The sequence below is a fragment of the Puntigrus tetrazona genome, chromosome 21 (genome assembly GCF_018831695.1).
Source record: "Puntigrus tetrazona isolate hp1 chromosome 21, ASM1883169v1, whole genome shotgun sequence".
In the NCBI taxonomy this organism is placed as follows: Eukaryota; Metazoa; Chordata; class Actinopteri; order Cypriniformes; family Cyprinidae; genus Puntigrus; species Puntigrus tetrazona.
The window spans coordinates 4,492,255-4,508,997 of record NC_056719.1 but is presented as its reverse complement, the minus strand read 5'-3'; the positions used below and the strand labels follow the sequence as shown (position 1 = coordinate 4,508,997).

The window sequence follows — 16,743 nt, the reverse complement described above, 5'->3', positions numbered from 1 at the left end:
TTTTCTCTTACACCATACTTATAAGAAACAAGTTTTATAATTTCTTATCATGCTCAATGATGTATTACAAATCAAATATTAAGTGCAACATGGAAAAGCCTCAGATGTCATTTATATAACATTGTTTTATTGCAAACATATGCAATATGGATGTTTAAGTTGGATAAAAAATTAAATAAATAAAATAAAAATTGTATGAAATAAAATTAAATAAAAGAATGTAATAAAAATAAATGACATTTTAAATTAAATAAAATTAAATAAAATTAAATAAAATTAAATTAAACACTTTTTAAAATATGTCTCCCTGTGAAAATGACCCCTTACGCCGTATGTTTCTTTCATTGTGTGTGAACCACTGCTGAGCAGCAAGACACCTCAACATATATCAGTCAAAGCAGCGCAACTTTTCTTTCATTTTGACTCTTTACATAATTTTTCCTGTCTTATACCATTTTTTCCTTTGCTTTGAATTGTGGTGGAGACAAATAAAGGCAACTGCCGCAGTTTCATCCCCATTGCCCCTAAGGTAAATTGGCCCTTTATCAAAGGCAGGCCTCATCTATCAGTGCAAAGACGGGTATTGAAATTGCTCTGCTGGCCACAAATCAGGCCAATGGATCAGTCCCTTATCTGGAACAAGGCCGTCATCACTCTCAAGCCGGAAAAAGAAGAAGAACCCTGGCACGAGGACCTTTTTCGTTTCTTGGCTGATGGATATGACCCTCCTTGACCCTTGGATGACCAGTTCACCTGGTGTGGAGTCACATCAGGGGCTGGTAATCAGGGTCATTCTCTATCTCTCTTAACTTCATCTTCTTCAGGTCAATGCAAATAGATGAAGAAAGTCATTCAGGACAGAGAGCAGAAAATAGCCTGTTCAAATCAGGCCGGGGAAATTAATGCTACTGTTTTAATCAAACCGGTTCTTAGTTTAATTGTCAATTTCATACACTTGATTTTCTTTTCTGATGGGCATTTTACACCATCGTATATAAAAGTATACAAATTATACAACGGAGGAACTATTTTCACCATAAAAATAGATTTTTGATCAGGATTGATGACATTCCATTGATCATGCCATGATAAATAACACCCTGAAATCGTGGTGTTGAAAACACATTCATCAAAATGAACACCCAAGGTCAGTATTTGCATGGGGAGAAAATAACCATTTTAAATAACCATGGAATCTTTCTCAATATGTTTTCAAGAGCTCAACAAGTAGGCCTACTCAAGAGGTATAATTATAAAATTCAGTCTGCGGATAAACAGTTAGTCAGGCCTCGTATACTTGAAGCCTACTTGATCTAAAAAACCAAAAAGCAAGTGGTTTGTAAAAGAGGTCCACGTGAACTTATTTACTACTCTTGGTAATTCTCGTAAAAATAAACAATATTATAATACAAAACTGGATGTCCGTAGAGCAACATATATTATTTTTGTAAGTTATTTGCAAATAAAGTGGTGGCCTGTTTATGGCATGGAGGAAGGAAAATAAATACGAAAAGGCAATTCTGTGAAGCTGTAGGCATTTCCTCCACTCAGTGTGTGGCGTTATCAGTCCCTCAGGAAAGGAAGAAGACCTTTTCTCTATTCGGTCCAATTGCAACTGGCAAAAAAATGTATGAGCCAGATTTTGACTGGCAGTAAATGCCCGCAGAGAGTTAACAGTGTGACTCAGAAAGAGGGCTCTTAAATGAGAGCGTAGACCGAAATATATCTATTTTTTCTTATTCTCTTATCAGAGCTAGCGGGCTGCTGTTAAAGTAATCTGGAGAGAGCTTGAAAAATGGCCCTGGGTTCTCCCATTGTATTTGAAAAAATGACAAAAAGGCAAAAAGTGAAGCAATGATTTGGGGTTCCTGTCAACAACTGCAAAAGTTATAGTCTCATGTGCGACTAAACACACGTTTTTACACTGCTCTTAGAGAAACACGCTTCTGATTGGTCAGTTGTAGAATTAATGTTCAGATTGTTACCTTGACTTCGCAGACCTATATAGACTTGGACATGGAAGTTATTGTTATGTGGTTTGTTTTGTTGCTATAGACTGATTGTTTTGTAAGATTATAATCATTCAAATCAATATTACATTTTGACAGTCAGTATCACAAAATAAACCAAATGTACATAATGCCTCATGTAATAAATTTAAAGATATACTAGATATAAAAAGATATACTAGATATAAAAAAGAGCCCAATGCACAGTGTTAATATGACAATTTCTACATTAATTTTTCTGTATTTTAAATGACACAGTGTATTTGAACAGTTTTTTTTCTTTCGGTGCAGTTGTGATTTGTTCATTGTACTGATACCTTTAAACTTTATTTATCTTGCCTAGCCTCTTGAATTCTCTTGCACATCTGAAAATATCAATAATGCATGAAATGCTTAATTTGATGAAAGAGCAGCCAGCCGTATTTATCTACCCAATCATGGTTCACTGCAATAATCGCATCAAAACGTGATGACACAACAATCTGTTCTCAACAGCCATGACAGCGAGTCAATGAAATGCATGTTTTACAACGTCTAGCTGAGATAACTATTGGCGTACGATATTCAAATAGTTATTAGGAGGTAGGGAAAGGTTTTTACACCAACAACAAGCAAATCAAATCAGATAAAATGACATAAAAGCGCGGCGTATATTTCATTTCCAAAGTGAAATAACACATAGATCCATAGCTAAATTAATACATCGGTTAACATTAAGACAGAAATGAGGTTTCTCATTTGTAGAGGTGGAAGACTGGTAATGTGGATCTAATGGGACAGAAGAGGTCTGGGACAGAGCAGGCAGTCCATCTTCTCTTTCTAATGATTACTTTAGCTGAATGCTGTAATGGGGTCGGATGTCGCAGTGTGTTTGATTTAGAGTCACTGGCCCTTGGCTAGATGATGGCAGGACTGTACGTTCAATGAAAACCAACTTTAGTTGAATGTCCACCAATGATTGGGGAAGACGGGATGACCGCTGGACATCTCTACCATTGTGCTGAAATTTTATTTGTGATTTTTGTCATGGCAGCTCTCTGAGAGTTTAGCATGGTAATATACATGATAGTGTTAATGTGTTCGGTCTTGGCTTAATAGACTGCTGTGGCAGAGAAAGTATGACTCAATACTTCGAATACATCCGCAAACATTCTGTTGTGAGCATGTGAGGAATACTGCTTCTGCGCATATAACCCCTAAATATAATATACGTAAAACTACCCCTTTTATGTACCCTTTTAGGGCCGAGGTCACAATTGCGTCACAGCTCTAGCTGGAGGCAAAACCAAACGAAAACCGGAGGGGGCGAATTCAAAACAGCACAGCTTCAGCGGCATAAAAAGCTTAAAAATATCATCTTGTTGTGATGTTGGGTGCCAGAATTGATGTAGTAGAGGCTTCAATTTGAATTTTTAACATATGCCTGATGCTACTGCCAGACAAACAACCTTGCTAAAATGAGCGGACTGAACAGAAACTAATCTCAGTCACTCAGCTGCCGTTTAATGCCTAACATTGTACTCTACTTTTTTATACTGTTCAGTGCATTGATACAATCTGTGTTGTTAAAAGCGCTATATGAATAAAAGTGATTGATTGATTGAACGGCCTGAGGGTGAGTTAATGTCCAGTTTTTGAAAATCAGAAATGAGATGCTTCGACAATTACACATTTGAAAAACCAAAAGGCGGGAAAATGAAGCCTATCTTTTTGTTTTAGCAAAGTTCACGTTTGAACATCAAAACATCAGCAAATAGACATTTTACTTGATTAAAGTAGCCTAGACCTATTTGTCTTCTGACTAAAATTAACTTTCCTGGGTATATCTTTTTTTAATAAAAATAAGCTTCTGTTTCATAAACTGATAACAGATTATTTACTTAATTATTATAAAAACATATAACTTGCAATAAAATGACAACTTTGATTTATATTTATGTTCTGCAAATGCATTCCCTTCTGCTTTTTGGCTACTTTTCAGTGCACCACATTCAGTATGCCATTTAATATGTTAAGACCTTGAATGTCACGTTTCAATTAACACCTGACCACACTTGTAAGTTTGAAACTGTTACAATAGAGTAAAAACATACCAGGCAAACAATAGCATGAAGTAAGCAACACTACAACAAACGAAACTGGATATGTGTGTTAGATTTGTGTGAATAAACAAGCTTTGACAGTAACCAGTCATATGGGACCCCAGATCAAATTTTGCTTAGGGCCTCATAGAGGCTTGTGCCGGCCCTGTGGGGACGTTTCACATGTGTTGCTGTCTATGGAGGGTCAAACAGCTCTACGATTTCAGCAAAAATACATTAATATGCATTGTAAACATGAACGAAGGTCTTATACGGGTCTGGTACGACATGAGGGTGAGAATTGATGACAGAATGTTCATTTTGGGGTGAATTAACCCTTTAACAAATTCCTTATTTACATTTGACAGAATCCCCAATGTTTTAATAATAGAAACAAAACAACTGAAAATGACTAAGAGGGAATGAACTTTTGCAGTTACAGAAGGTCATCTCATCACCTTTGGATCTCTAGACAGGCAAACAAAGCAGGGGTAGGCCTGAGGGACATTATGAGTAAACAGCCCCTGTAATGGGCTCTTAATCGGACTGGGCAATCTGGAGAGGGAGGCCCGGAGCTGTGGCGGACCGACAGCGAGCTGGAGGTGACTATGTGGCAGTTATTATTAGCGCTATCATTGATCAGAAAGGGAGAGTGCTGCAGATGAAGTGGAATGATGGATTTCATGGCTCCAGCCCACTCTGACTGCCGGCGCCAAGCAAGGAAAGAGGGAAAAAGCAGGCTAAAGAGACCGCAGAGAAGATGGGTAACTGTTGCAAAAATGATTTTGCAGCACTCTAAGCTAATTTTAATTTTCAATCGGTCACTTTTCTGTTTTACACGGCACACCCACACACAAAAGACGTTTCCATCTCTATTCTTCTTCCCCTATATAACGAGATACCCCTTAAAGGCATAGTTCACTTAAAAGTTACAATTCTGCATCCTTCTCGTTGTTTCCAAACCAGTATGATTTCCTTTCTTTTGCCGAACACAAAAGAAGAGAAATACCCCGAACACCCAGGGTACTCTTTTCCAACAGCAATAAAAAACTGCAATTAGAGGCTATGATGCTAAAAAAATGGTTTAAAGCTGCATGAGATTTTGAAAAACTCAAATGACTCCAATTTCTGCTCGCTGTGTCTTTAAGAGAGGGTTCTAGTGCAATTATAAAAGGCACAGGCAGAATTATGGCATGATGTGATGCTGCTAAATTATCTTATATCATGTCAGCAATTCATTGTAGAGAGCTGCCTCTAAAATAACTGGCTTGCTCACTCTGTCTCTAAATGTCAGCTTAAATTCCTGCCAGATGATCAGACTGAGCAAAGCATACTGACATGATTTATGAGGCAGGGGAAGACAAATGTACATCTTAATGAAAACAGCAGTGCAGTCTGATGCTAGCTTAATATCTTAATACATCATACCTAAAATAACTGGGCAAGAGCTTTCATAAAAATGCAAGAAACCGTAATTTCCAACATCCTTTAGTGTTTCATGTTTATTCTTTCTTCAGTTCGTCATGAAAACATGTTGATGGAAAAATAGCCAATTCAGTTTAGTCCGTGTCCATGAATATTACTGAAAACGATAAAAAGAAAGAACAAATATCTTGTGAATTTCTGCAATGTAGTCAGAATTGTACATGAGAAGCAAGAAGTTATCTGAACACAGCAGCTCAGCTCGTGGAATATTGAGCAATTATATATTTGTCCGGAGGCAAAAGGTTTTATTCCTGAATATGTTAATGACAGTTACATTTATATTTCTGCAATCGAAGCATTTCTCTTATCCTGATTACATCTTAACTGACTTAACTTGTTTGTCTTAATCGAGTGTGAGATGAAGAGGATATATAAAGAAGGTGTCTGTCTGTTTAACATTTATGAGCTGAAACTGACAATTTGCAGCGGAGCCACAGGCATGGATTAATTCATATTAACTCAGTAGTTTGATCGGTCTGGATATATGCCTAACAGGATTGTACAAGAGAGGATTATATGAGGATACGGCCAGTGAACAGTTGAGTTTAAATCCCATATGTATTCTTTGGTTGTTTGCATTAATTGTACATTCCACAATTTCTAATTGTATTTTCGAACTATTTGCTTGTGATTCAGATGCAAAAGCGTACTTTTTCTTTGATGATTGAAAACATCGTTAAGTTGTGGTTTACACTAATAAACATTTTACATTTAAAAATGAAAAATGTAGGGGAGAAGAATGGAATGGTACAAAAAGACGATCATCTTTTTAAGATGATTTTTTTCTTTTCTATTTTTGGAATGCAGAAATGGTCTTTGGCACGTTTGTGCTATGCGATGGGTAAGATTAGGGTTGCGCAGCAGATATGTACATGAAAACTGTGTATTATATGTACATCAACAAATTTCGTGTCATATGCACGTGAAAACTGCTCTATTTTTTGCGTATGAATACTAGGAGTTTTTCGTTTTTATTTGGCGTACTATTTATACGCATTTTCACGACTAGGTGAACTTGGTGTGACACTAATGTGAACTGCAGACTGCGGTAGGCCAGTATAAAAAGGAAGCGTTATTGAAGCAGATTTTATTTGCATGCAATCTCCATTCTGAAGTGTGCATTATCATTTTCTCTAAGGCTTTCACTTATCTTTCAGAGGAAGGGCTGTTCCCTGCAATGAATTGGAACCTTAATTACATGCAAGCTTATGAAGCAAATTAATCATAAGATACACTAAATCGTGCATTGAGTGGACATCTGTGGACATTTGAACAATGGGAGTGATTACCTCACCATTTTAATAGCAATAAGGCCATTATTAGTGCATGTAAACATGATGCCAGATATGATTGCCGGCGCTCACATCTCGCAGGGCATGACCAATCGGAACTTCTTGTATAAAAGATTTTGATCATGCAGCCATGAGCTGAAAGAACTATATATATTTATTTTTTTACTTTTTAATATAATTAATTAAAATGCACCATAATGTATAATTGTTTATACATAATGTTTTATATTGTATATCTTCTATATTCTAAGTTTTATAAAGACAAATGATAGTTTTAATGAATTTAATATACATAAAATATCAAATTTTAATGAATTTAATATACATACAATATGAAATGCTATCTTTTCCTGTTTTTTTATGGATTTGGATTAAAAATCTGAGGGGGCATGTGGGAGTAAAGCTTCTCCCCATATCAACTAATTCAGCAGAATAGCACACCAGGGCAATTTGAGTAATCTATTAAACTTTGCTAAATTGTTTTGAAAATGAGCAAGAAGATGCATTCTCTAATCAGGTAAATTGTGTTGCTGCAATGACTCTCAATAAACGCTGTTGAAGAAAAGAGTAAAAAAAACTTGGTCTCTTGAAGACTTGAAGGATGGTATTTTCTCGGTGAATTTGATTAGCCAGGCAGGAGTTTATTACCCTCTGTAAAACATTCAGCCGCTTAATGTGCAATAGACTTCCTTCTTTATGCTCCGCAGCAGTTTTCTCTGCTCATTATAAACATGCAAACCCTGCAATTCAACACCCGTTAGGTTCCCTGCAGTTCCCCGAGCACACAGGGGTTAAGCACTTTCATATTTCACACTGACAGTGGCCAGGACCAATGGGTAAACACTTCATCTATGCTAAGCTAACTATTTAGGGTACGTAGTTCTAATGAAGTTTGCGCTTCTTTTTAAAAGATCGCATTCATATTTAAAATAAGACATCAAAAGCGCATGCCAACCTTGGAGAAAGAAATTAGTGAGATATCAAGCTTTGAATAAAAAACAAAAACCTAAATGAAAAACAACATTTTAATAAAATGTTGAAACAAGAACGTAAGTGAAATAAAAGGCTGGTGCATACAGTATACTTATTTATCAAAATACCATCTTTTGTGTTGCACAGTCAGTTTATAATAAAACGAAGCTGATAGAAAAGATGACAGAATATTACTTTTGAGATGAACTATCCCTTTAAGTGCTTCCTAATGGAAAAAATTACTCAAAAAAAGTCCTCAGATCATGCAACAGGCTCCTTTTTTTTCATTTGGTTTTCCAATTCCACCTTTTTAAGCACCTGACTGACATGAACTGATATAGTTTCGCCGATGTCGGCTGTCTACCCTAAATGTCACTGATTAGGTTAGAGAGAGAGATTTAAAACGTGGACCAGGGCTGCACAGGGCACAATGCAATCTATTTGTGTCCATCTTGGTTACTTTTGAGAAGAACTGTATACTTCGCGGGTGAAAAGCTTTTGTGGCTCCCAGTGCAAGTAGTTCAGATAGGAGAGCCGTAATCCACTCCCGTACCTTTTAACACCGCAATAAAAAGCAAGCACTGGTGCTAACTCTACAGTTGAAGAGAAAGGGAGACCATATTCATTCTGTCAAACGCAATATAAACTTTCCTTTCCAGTGCGAACATCATTAAAATATCATTTAATCATTACCTTTACATCCAGGTTATGAAATTAAAAAGTGTTCAGAATTCCTGCACTATAAAAAAAAAAAAAAGGTGCTTTATTGGCATATTGTTGAATTAAGAACCTTCAACATCCATTGAACCTTTCCATGGCACAAAAGGTTGTTTATAATGAAAAAAAGGTTCTTTAGATTATTAAAATGTTCTTCACTCTAAGCAAAATCAAGTCCTTTTCACAGAAAATATTCACAGAATGGCATTGGTTGGTTCTTCAGTATGACATGATATACTGTTTTTAACAGCAAAAGCCTTTATGGTTAAGAGTGTGGAGGCAGACAATATAAAAGAGATGCATGCTTGCCCCATTTTTATTTTATTTAAAGTAAAGTTTTAATTTTTCAAGTAATGTGCATGTTTTAAAAGTATGGATGTCAGCATTGTTGACATACAACATAATAAACAGAGAACAAAAAGTGCCCTGAACTATTAATTATTATGGTACGTGCGTTGTAATTTGTGTCTTAAACTGTTCCCAGGGGCATCACGTTAATTGGCTTGTACAACTTCTGAGACAAAAACAGGTCTTTAGGCAGTCATCTGTGTATTAAACCTTGAATAAATGACCACACTAATTAGCTTCTGTCATCAAGGTTATCTATTTTTACATGACACTAATAAAATAAACAGATTTAAATCCTAGCCAACACAGAAAGCTCAATTAAGTCTTCAAGCATTCCATCAAAATGAACAGACACCCAGGGGAAATTTGACCGATGATTGTAGCCGCTAAAAACTGTTGACAAAAACAACCGATATAATTATGATATCACATGGGTGGTTATTTCAATCATTGCAGGATTAATAATCACTGTATTTAATAATAAAAGCTTGTCTGGCTCCTGCAAACATTGTTTACACAGCATAGACATTCTATGACATGTTTATAAAATTATTATAACATAAAATGCAAAACACAAACAGAAACAAACTCTGACAATACACATTATTCCTGTATTGACATGTCAGTGTAAAATGTTTGATCTATATATATATCAAAGCTGAAAAGAATCTATGTATAATCAGACAATCTAATAAATTCTGTTTATTATTTCAAAGAGTAATATATATATATATATATATATATATATATATATATATATATATATATATATATATATATATATATATATATATATATATATATATCAATAATTATATCATAGAACCCTGAAAAAAATGATCAGGGTTTCCTCAATATTAGAATATATTTCTTCAAAGGAATAAACGACTTATTGAACTATATTAAGTGTTATTTTAAATTGCGATATTTCAACAATATTACTGGTTTAACTGTATTTTTGATCTAATAAAGGCAACCTTGGTGAAAAATAGTAGACTTACTTTCAAACACACAAAAAAATACCACCAAGCCCAAACAATTGTGTATTGAACCGACTCGAAAAAAAGTCAATAAAAAAAGTATTATGCGCCTTGAAAAAAAAAACAGTAACACGTATAAAGACTGTAAACAGCACCAAATGTGTTTACAAAAAGCTTGGACAGAAAAACATTCAGCTGTCTATTTGAATAATAAATTACAGCAGGCATCAGAGGCTAAACCATCACTGACGTGTCCTTTGCCTATATATGCTGAAACCGGTAATGAGAGAAACGTTGTCAGAAAATTCTAGAAAAGAGCAGGCCGTTGAAACGTCTCCTCAGGAGAAAGGTCTTGCCCAGAGACTGATAAATGTTAATCACCTGACATTAGCAGCAAGAGACGGGTCACGGCAATCAACCTGGTGAATACACTGAAATGACAGGGAAGATAGGGAGAGAGAGCAAATGAAGAGAGTGCGAACGGGGTCAATATTCACTTAATTTCTTTGCAATAGTACTCTATAAAAACATTCTGTTAGTGTTGGCGGTTTGGTGTGTTATCTACTTCACTGTTTATTACAGGTGTCTCCCTAAAGCTAATTACAAAAGCCTCTTCGCGAGCATGGTTGGAAAACTTTCAATACCCTGCCCAGAATTTGGCAAAGCAATTAATGTGTTTGCTAATTGGATGCCTTTGCATGTGGGTCTTCTTAAATGCCTCTTTCTTCCCAAATCAACACTCATCTTCCCTCTGTGAACTGACAGTAATTGCTGACTTGAGCAGTAGGGGAGTCATCAGCTACTCTTGCTGTCAATATCTCTATTCAGCATGAAGTGAGTTAGTACAAGGTTAATGCCAGACCTCCACGGTGGGCCGAATTAAACCTCCAACCTGCAGGAGGAAAACTGCGTTTGATGGACTACTCAGGACTAAGGTGACAATGATTTCAGCACATTTTAACTGGTTTGAATTGTGAATCTTAGAACAGGAACTACCGGGGGCTAAAAATGTTTAAAACATTTTAACGCTTTAAGTGCTTGGAAATGTTACAGCCAGTTCTTTATCAAAACGCAGCTAATCACAAACTGCTTCAGTGTTTACCTCATTTAAAATTCACGAGCTTTGTACAACACCGTTTGGTTTCCGTCCTCTAATCGATCTATATTTCATCAAAACGGTGCATTTCAGAATGGAAACAGGTGCCAGAAATGTATAAGAATGTCAAAAGCAATTTTTTTAAGCAATGCTGAGATATCTAGATACGTATTTACAAAAAAGATTTGATATAAATGTATGCATTTTAAGGCATTTTGGTAGCAGGCAAAGCCAAAGCGCTTTGGCGAAGGACAACCAACCAATCACAATCTGCCCCAATGTTTACCTCATTAAATAATCATGACCTTTGTACAGACACAGAAACTTGCGAACTGTTTTGTTTCCGTCCTGTCTTTCCGTGGGGAAAACATTATTCAAAATCTCGAAAAGCGACGAGAAACGAGTTGAGTGACGAAGACGATGTTAATTTTGTTATAGCCACAGCGGATCTACGCGTTATCTGTATGCTGAGTATCTATAGACTGTGTAATGGTGGGTTTTTAAGTCTTCGCCGACCTTGCAAATACGCCATTTACATTCCTATTAACATACATCTTGTGCCGTTTTCCAGCGTGCCATCAACGGCAGGGGAAAATCTCAAGGACATGACTTATAACACTAGAGGGCACTGTCGCGCTTGTTCAGGTGAACGCGGCACAATAACACAATATCCAATCACTCAATAACTACATTAAAACCTGCATCATAACTTATAATATAATATAACTATAACATCTCACTACAATGGGGTAGAACCATTCGTAACGTATACTTACAATACTTTCCATCTTTAGCATCAACGCACCTTCGTTCCGTAGGTTTTAGACATAATGATCAATTAATCTATACCGCCGATGGCCAATAAAAACATTTACAACATGTTTTACAAGCGCAAATCCTTGTTTGCGGTGCATCAACAAGTACGCATCGCTAGCAAACTATTCGGATCAATTCTAAAGGCATCTTATTGCAGGCTAGGCTGTGTTATTGTTTCTGCTTTATAGACTGTTCCGTTTCTTTCGCATTGATGCTTTAACAGTATCGCGTGTAAAACGTTCGCGCAAATAAAAGTACTTTGAAGTTTTAAATTGAAATTCTTACACCGCCCTCCCAGTTTAGCAGCATTTGGCAGAGAGAGAGAGAGAGAGAGAGAGAGAGAGAGAGAGAGAGAGAGAGAGAGAGAGAGAGAGAGAGAGAGAGCAGTATCATGACTCACTGTGCTTGTCGCTGCGGAACCCAAAGAGCAGACGAAAGCACGAGGGATATTCACTGTGGACTTCATGGATGAGAGAAAGGAGCGATTTCACAGAACAAATGATTTTTGTTACTTCTTTCCTCAAATTGTTGAAGTTTATGGCTTGTTTTTCGGCGTCAAAACTCTGACGAGTGATTCGCGCGACGGCTGGACTACAGTTTAATTTCTAAAAGTGTATTAATAACTGTGGGAGCCCGGGGTAACATATTGCCGTTTTGACCGTTTTAAGCTAGGTCTTATTTGCATAAACGCTCCTAATTGTTTCTCAATCGCAGATACCGTCTATTAAAAGTCACTTTATTTATTCTGGAATTACAGTGTGCTCGGCATCATTATGAAGCGTTGCCGAGCCTCGCACGCGACGTTCAACTTTCCTCTGAGATCCTCCACACAGCTGTGCGAGCCGAGGCTCATTTAGACGGAGCACACATCCACGACCGCTTTTAACAACAAACACTTGTGGCGCGGAACTACAAACCTGTGACTTTTTGTTGGACGGCGCTTCTATGTTTTTAATGTTTAAGTTGCTCGTCAGACACTTTGGAAGACGTAAAACCCACGAAACAGATGCCAAGATGACAACGTTTGGTAACTGCACCGCTGGAGAGACTCGTTTTGAGGTGCTCGGAGGGGGAAACGTCTGACCGCTACATCGCTTCTTGCTTAAAAAGAGATGAAGGCTGCGTTTACCGTTCTGTAGACCTTAAGGAAGACTTGTCGGTGCAAAAACACCGACCCGTTCCCTTCTCCAACCCCGACCAACTTCAGAGGAACTGAAGATGCTGCGTCTCAGCCCAGCTGGGCTCATGTTGTTCGTGCTTTGCAGAGGTGAGTCTGTAAGAGCGCATCAGTAACAGGTGAAGACCTGCACGCCAGATCTTTCACTTTCCATGCTAAATTCTTATGTATATGGTAATGAGTGCACAGGCTCGGTGCTTCATCACATAGTGGTTATTATGGTGCTACTTCATGTTGTTTGAATCAATATGATTACAGATTGCCAGAGGTGCTCTTGACATGTAATTGATGACTGGTTGTAAAGCAATTGAAGGTGGGTTCTGAATAGTCATAGTTAACTGTGCTGAATATACAATCACCATATGGATTTTAAACTAGAAGAGTGATGGAAACTAATTTCACTGCTTAGAAATCAAGAATATGCTGCACTAAAACACTTCACACATGCTATGTAATTAAGTATTCTTCGGATTCAAGCACCTTATGTGGTTCCCAAATCCGACTTTTTTCTTAACTAGAACACAGAGCATAGAACAAGATATTATTATTATTTTTTTTGTCAGAATCAAATGTCTTGAGGATGCGTAAATTATTTTTTTTATTTTTTATTGCGAGAAGTTCTGTCAGTCAACGTTTTCTCCTCAAGAGTGTTTCACGTAAACCTGTTCATACAATCTTTGAATGTAATGTAGGCAGACAGACTTGGCATGTTCTGCTGGGCTAGTTATTAACGAAGACAGTTATAAATAAATGGAAATCAGTGTAGTTGAGATGCCAGACGAATAACCATGCCATTGAGGTAAGCAGCTGTTTATATACACATGCATCATGATTGACGGAATTAGATGAACTTCCGCCTCCTGATCCTCCTGGACTCCATTACTCTTCTAGAAGAGATGATTGAGGTCAAAAGGGCAGGAAAATGTCACATATAATAACACATAAAAATTGTTTATTGCATTCAGTGGTAGGAAACATGAATTTCCTTGGACATCATCATTGCTTTGCTCCAAAAATAAAAGGGTGAATCATTTTTTTTAGAAAAATGAATCACTAATTCTATTGCGAATGAATTTCGCGTGTCATATACCCTCTGCGATTTAGGTTTGATTTGTTTGGCATGCTGAACCGACTTAAAATCAACGCGGCACTATGCTAAAATCACTCAAATGCGCTTTAGGTTAGACACTCAGTCTGGTTCAGGTCACACAATGAAACGCAGAAGTATATTAAACAACAAGACGTTGACGCCGAAAGAACAAGAGGGTTCACATCATTAATTTAGCAAACAGCACTTTATGTGAAACTTTATGAGGATCATAACATGGAGACAAGGCCGTAAACATGGAATCCCGAGAAAGCTGTAGTGCATTATAGTGATTGGTCCACTTTAGATCAATTCACAGTCATTAGATCCATCTGTGTGATTAAGCAATGATACAGAAAGCTAAAAAAAGGACCATAGCCTTAATTTAAAGCATTAACTGACGAGGAACCTCACAGAGGCACCTGTTGTGGTGGCATTTGAAAGGCAGTGAGACGATGAAACAATAGTGGGTCCCTTGTGAGCCCATGCTGAAGTGCCAGCATCATTACCACGCACACTCACACAAACAACAAGACTATTAAGAGTGATTACAAGAGCTGTCTTTCTCTGTCTCACTGATCTTTGGCTATGAAAAGAGCGAGAGAGGGGCTGTAATCACCTCCCTCATAATTCAGGGTGGCTGCCAGCAACCGTATGGCGCTTCCTGCTCGACATCAATAAAAATAAACGCAGGGACGGTGTTTTGTTGAACGCGGTCCAAATAAATAAGTGTCAATCTGACAACCTCGTCTCAAGCATGGCGATTTAGACCTCAGGAATGATTAGCTGAAGTATTATAATCATTGCCGTGAATGTCTGTGTTGATATATTGTTGTAGAAAAATCTTGACAGTCTTGACAACCTCTCATTTCATTTTTCGGTATGTGTGCGTTGCAAGCGAAATAAGGTGGTAACTGGTGAGGGGTTTAAGGTATCATGCATTCGGAACACTACTCGTGCTAAACTATAATAAAATATTTACAGTATACATTTCTCTCGCTTTGTCTGCCATCTTAAATGATTTTTTTCTCTACGTTTGTCATAGTGCATGTCACGGACATGACATGCTAGAAAAAAATATTAAATTAAATAGTAAAAAAATATTGTGGCCACAAATTAACAATTAGTTTCCACGACTTCCACTAACATGTTAGCACGATTATCTCATTTTAGTGAAATTGTAAGTTTAGTGATAAATTAGTAAGTTGTGGGAATGAATTGTGTCCATATACATTTTTTTTTTTTTTTTTACCATGTCATGTCTGGGACTCCACAGAATTGCCAAATTCAGCAAAGAATATATATGGTGCGTAATATGAGGAACTACGTGGAGCATATACTGTATGTACATATATGCATTCTTGGCGAAGAAGGGAAAAAATGTACCCAAAATCGTAACAAAATTCCAACCGAAACAAAATGCAAGAAATGTTAAATAAAGGTGTTTAAAGGTGCAGTCGCATTTACGGTTGAATGGTGAGATGTCCTTTGTGAAATCCAATTATGTCTGTAGGGATCTGCATAGGGAGATCTGTCATGCGAGAATTTAATTCATATTTAGTGTAGTTAGCAGAAAGCTGCTTGTTTAGAAAGTGACTTCTGTGTGAGAGATGCTGCATACGCCGCTATATTGCCACTGTTTTTTGTCTTTCAAAAGTAAGAGTTATTTGTAGTTATTTTATCAGGTTCCATTTTAGTTAGAATGCTACATTAGAAGGAAGCCACCTAGGTAGTAGGCAGCAAGGTTTCAGCAGGGCTTGCAGAAGCTAACCTTAAAGTTCGATAGTGAACCATTTCACTTTCATGTTGGCGGTTGGTTTTCTTGTGGCACCGCCACCGAACAAGACATTACTATTCTAATCTCTGTAGATACAACGACAGCCATTTGTGAACACAATTTACAGTTTGCATCATGTTACATCAGAGCTTATCTGTAGTTCTAACCTCCAATTTGTGCAGAGCATTTGTGGCAACCTTGCAAAAAAATATCTGCCTTCCCCCAAACTCTCATGCGAATGAAAAAATGACGGCTTGCATCTTGCTGTGTAAAGCAGCAGAAAAATGCATACATTATCATGAAAGCCTGAGCAGACTCCCACCAGCTTGCTGTTAGCAGTGGGAGTATCGCACGCGCCTCCCCAGAATAAGGGCTGAGGGTGCTGGGCTCATGCAACTGTGCGCACATCACTACTACAAGACAACATCAGAGCCAGCCAGACGGGTGCTGCTCAGTGGGTGGTCTGGACACATTAGCTAACAGAGCATTAGTCAAACAACTCACCCCTCCATCTCTCTCTTTTTCCAAACCCATACAGAAGGAGTGAGGGATCAGATCTCACGTCTTTCTCCCCCCTGACAGCTCCATTCTTTTTCTCTTCTCGCTTGATTCTCGTTTTTTTTTTTCCAGAGTATCTTTCACTGTGAGGGCCCTGGCGATCGTCGTGCTGTGATGCGATGACAAACATCTCAGCACGTTAATCAAAGGGTGCATCATTTCTTAGGCAGACAGCCTCAAGCAAAGGCATTAGGAAGGGAGTGAATCGTGCCCCCAAATTATGCATCTTAAAAAATAATAATAATCGAAAAGAATTTAGCATGAGAGTAAATCAATCAGGGAACACTTTAGGGTTCCTGTTAGAGTCACGTAGGCGATGCTGTTCATCAATGCACAAAAGCAGTTTCT

The 16,743-nt window shown here is 37.5% G+C and overlaps 1 protein-coding gene across 1 annotated transcript in view; it reads left to right on the top strand.

Moving 5' to 3' along the window:
- The first annotated feature begins 12,810 nt into the window (after positions 1 to 12,810).
- Positions 12,811 to 16,743, top strand: part of LOC122326958 (transmembrane protein 132C-like) — a 111,333-nt gene continuing 107,400 nt past the window's right edge. The window contains exons 1-2 of the mRNA XM_043222183.1: positions 12,811 to 12,823; positions 12,944 to 13,063. Coding sequence (XP_043078118.1) covers positions 12,811 to 12,823; positions 12,944 to 13,063 — 133 coding nt within the window. The remainder of the gene's footprint in view (positions 12,824 to 12,943; positions 13,064 to 16,743) is intronic.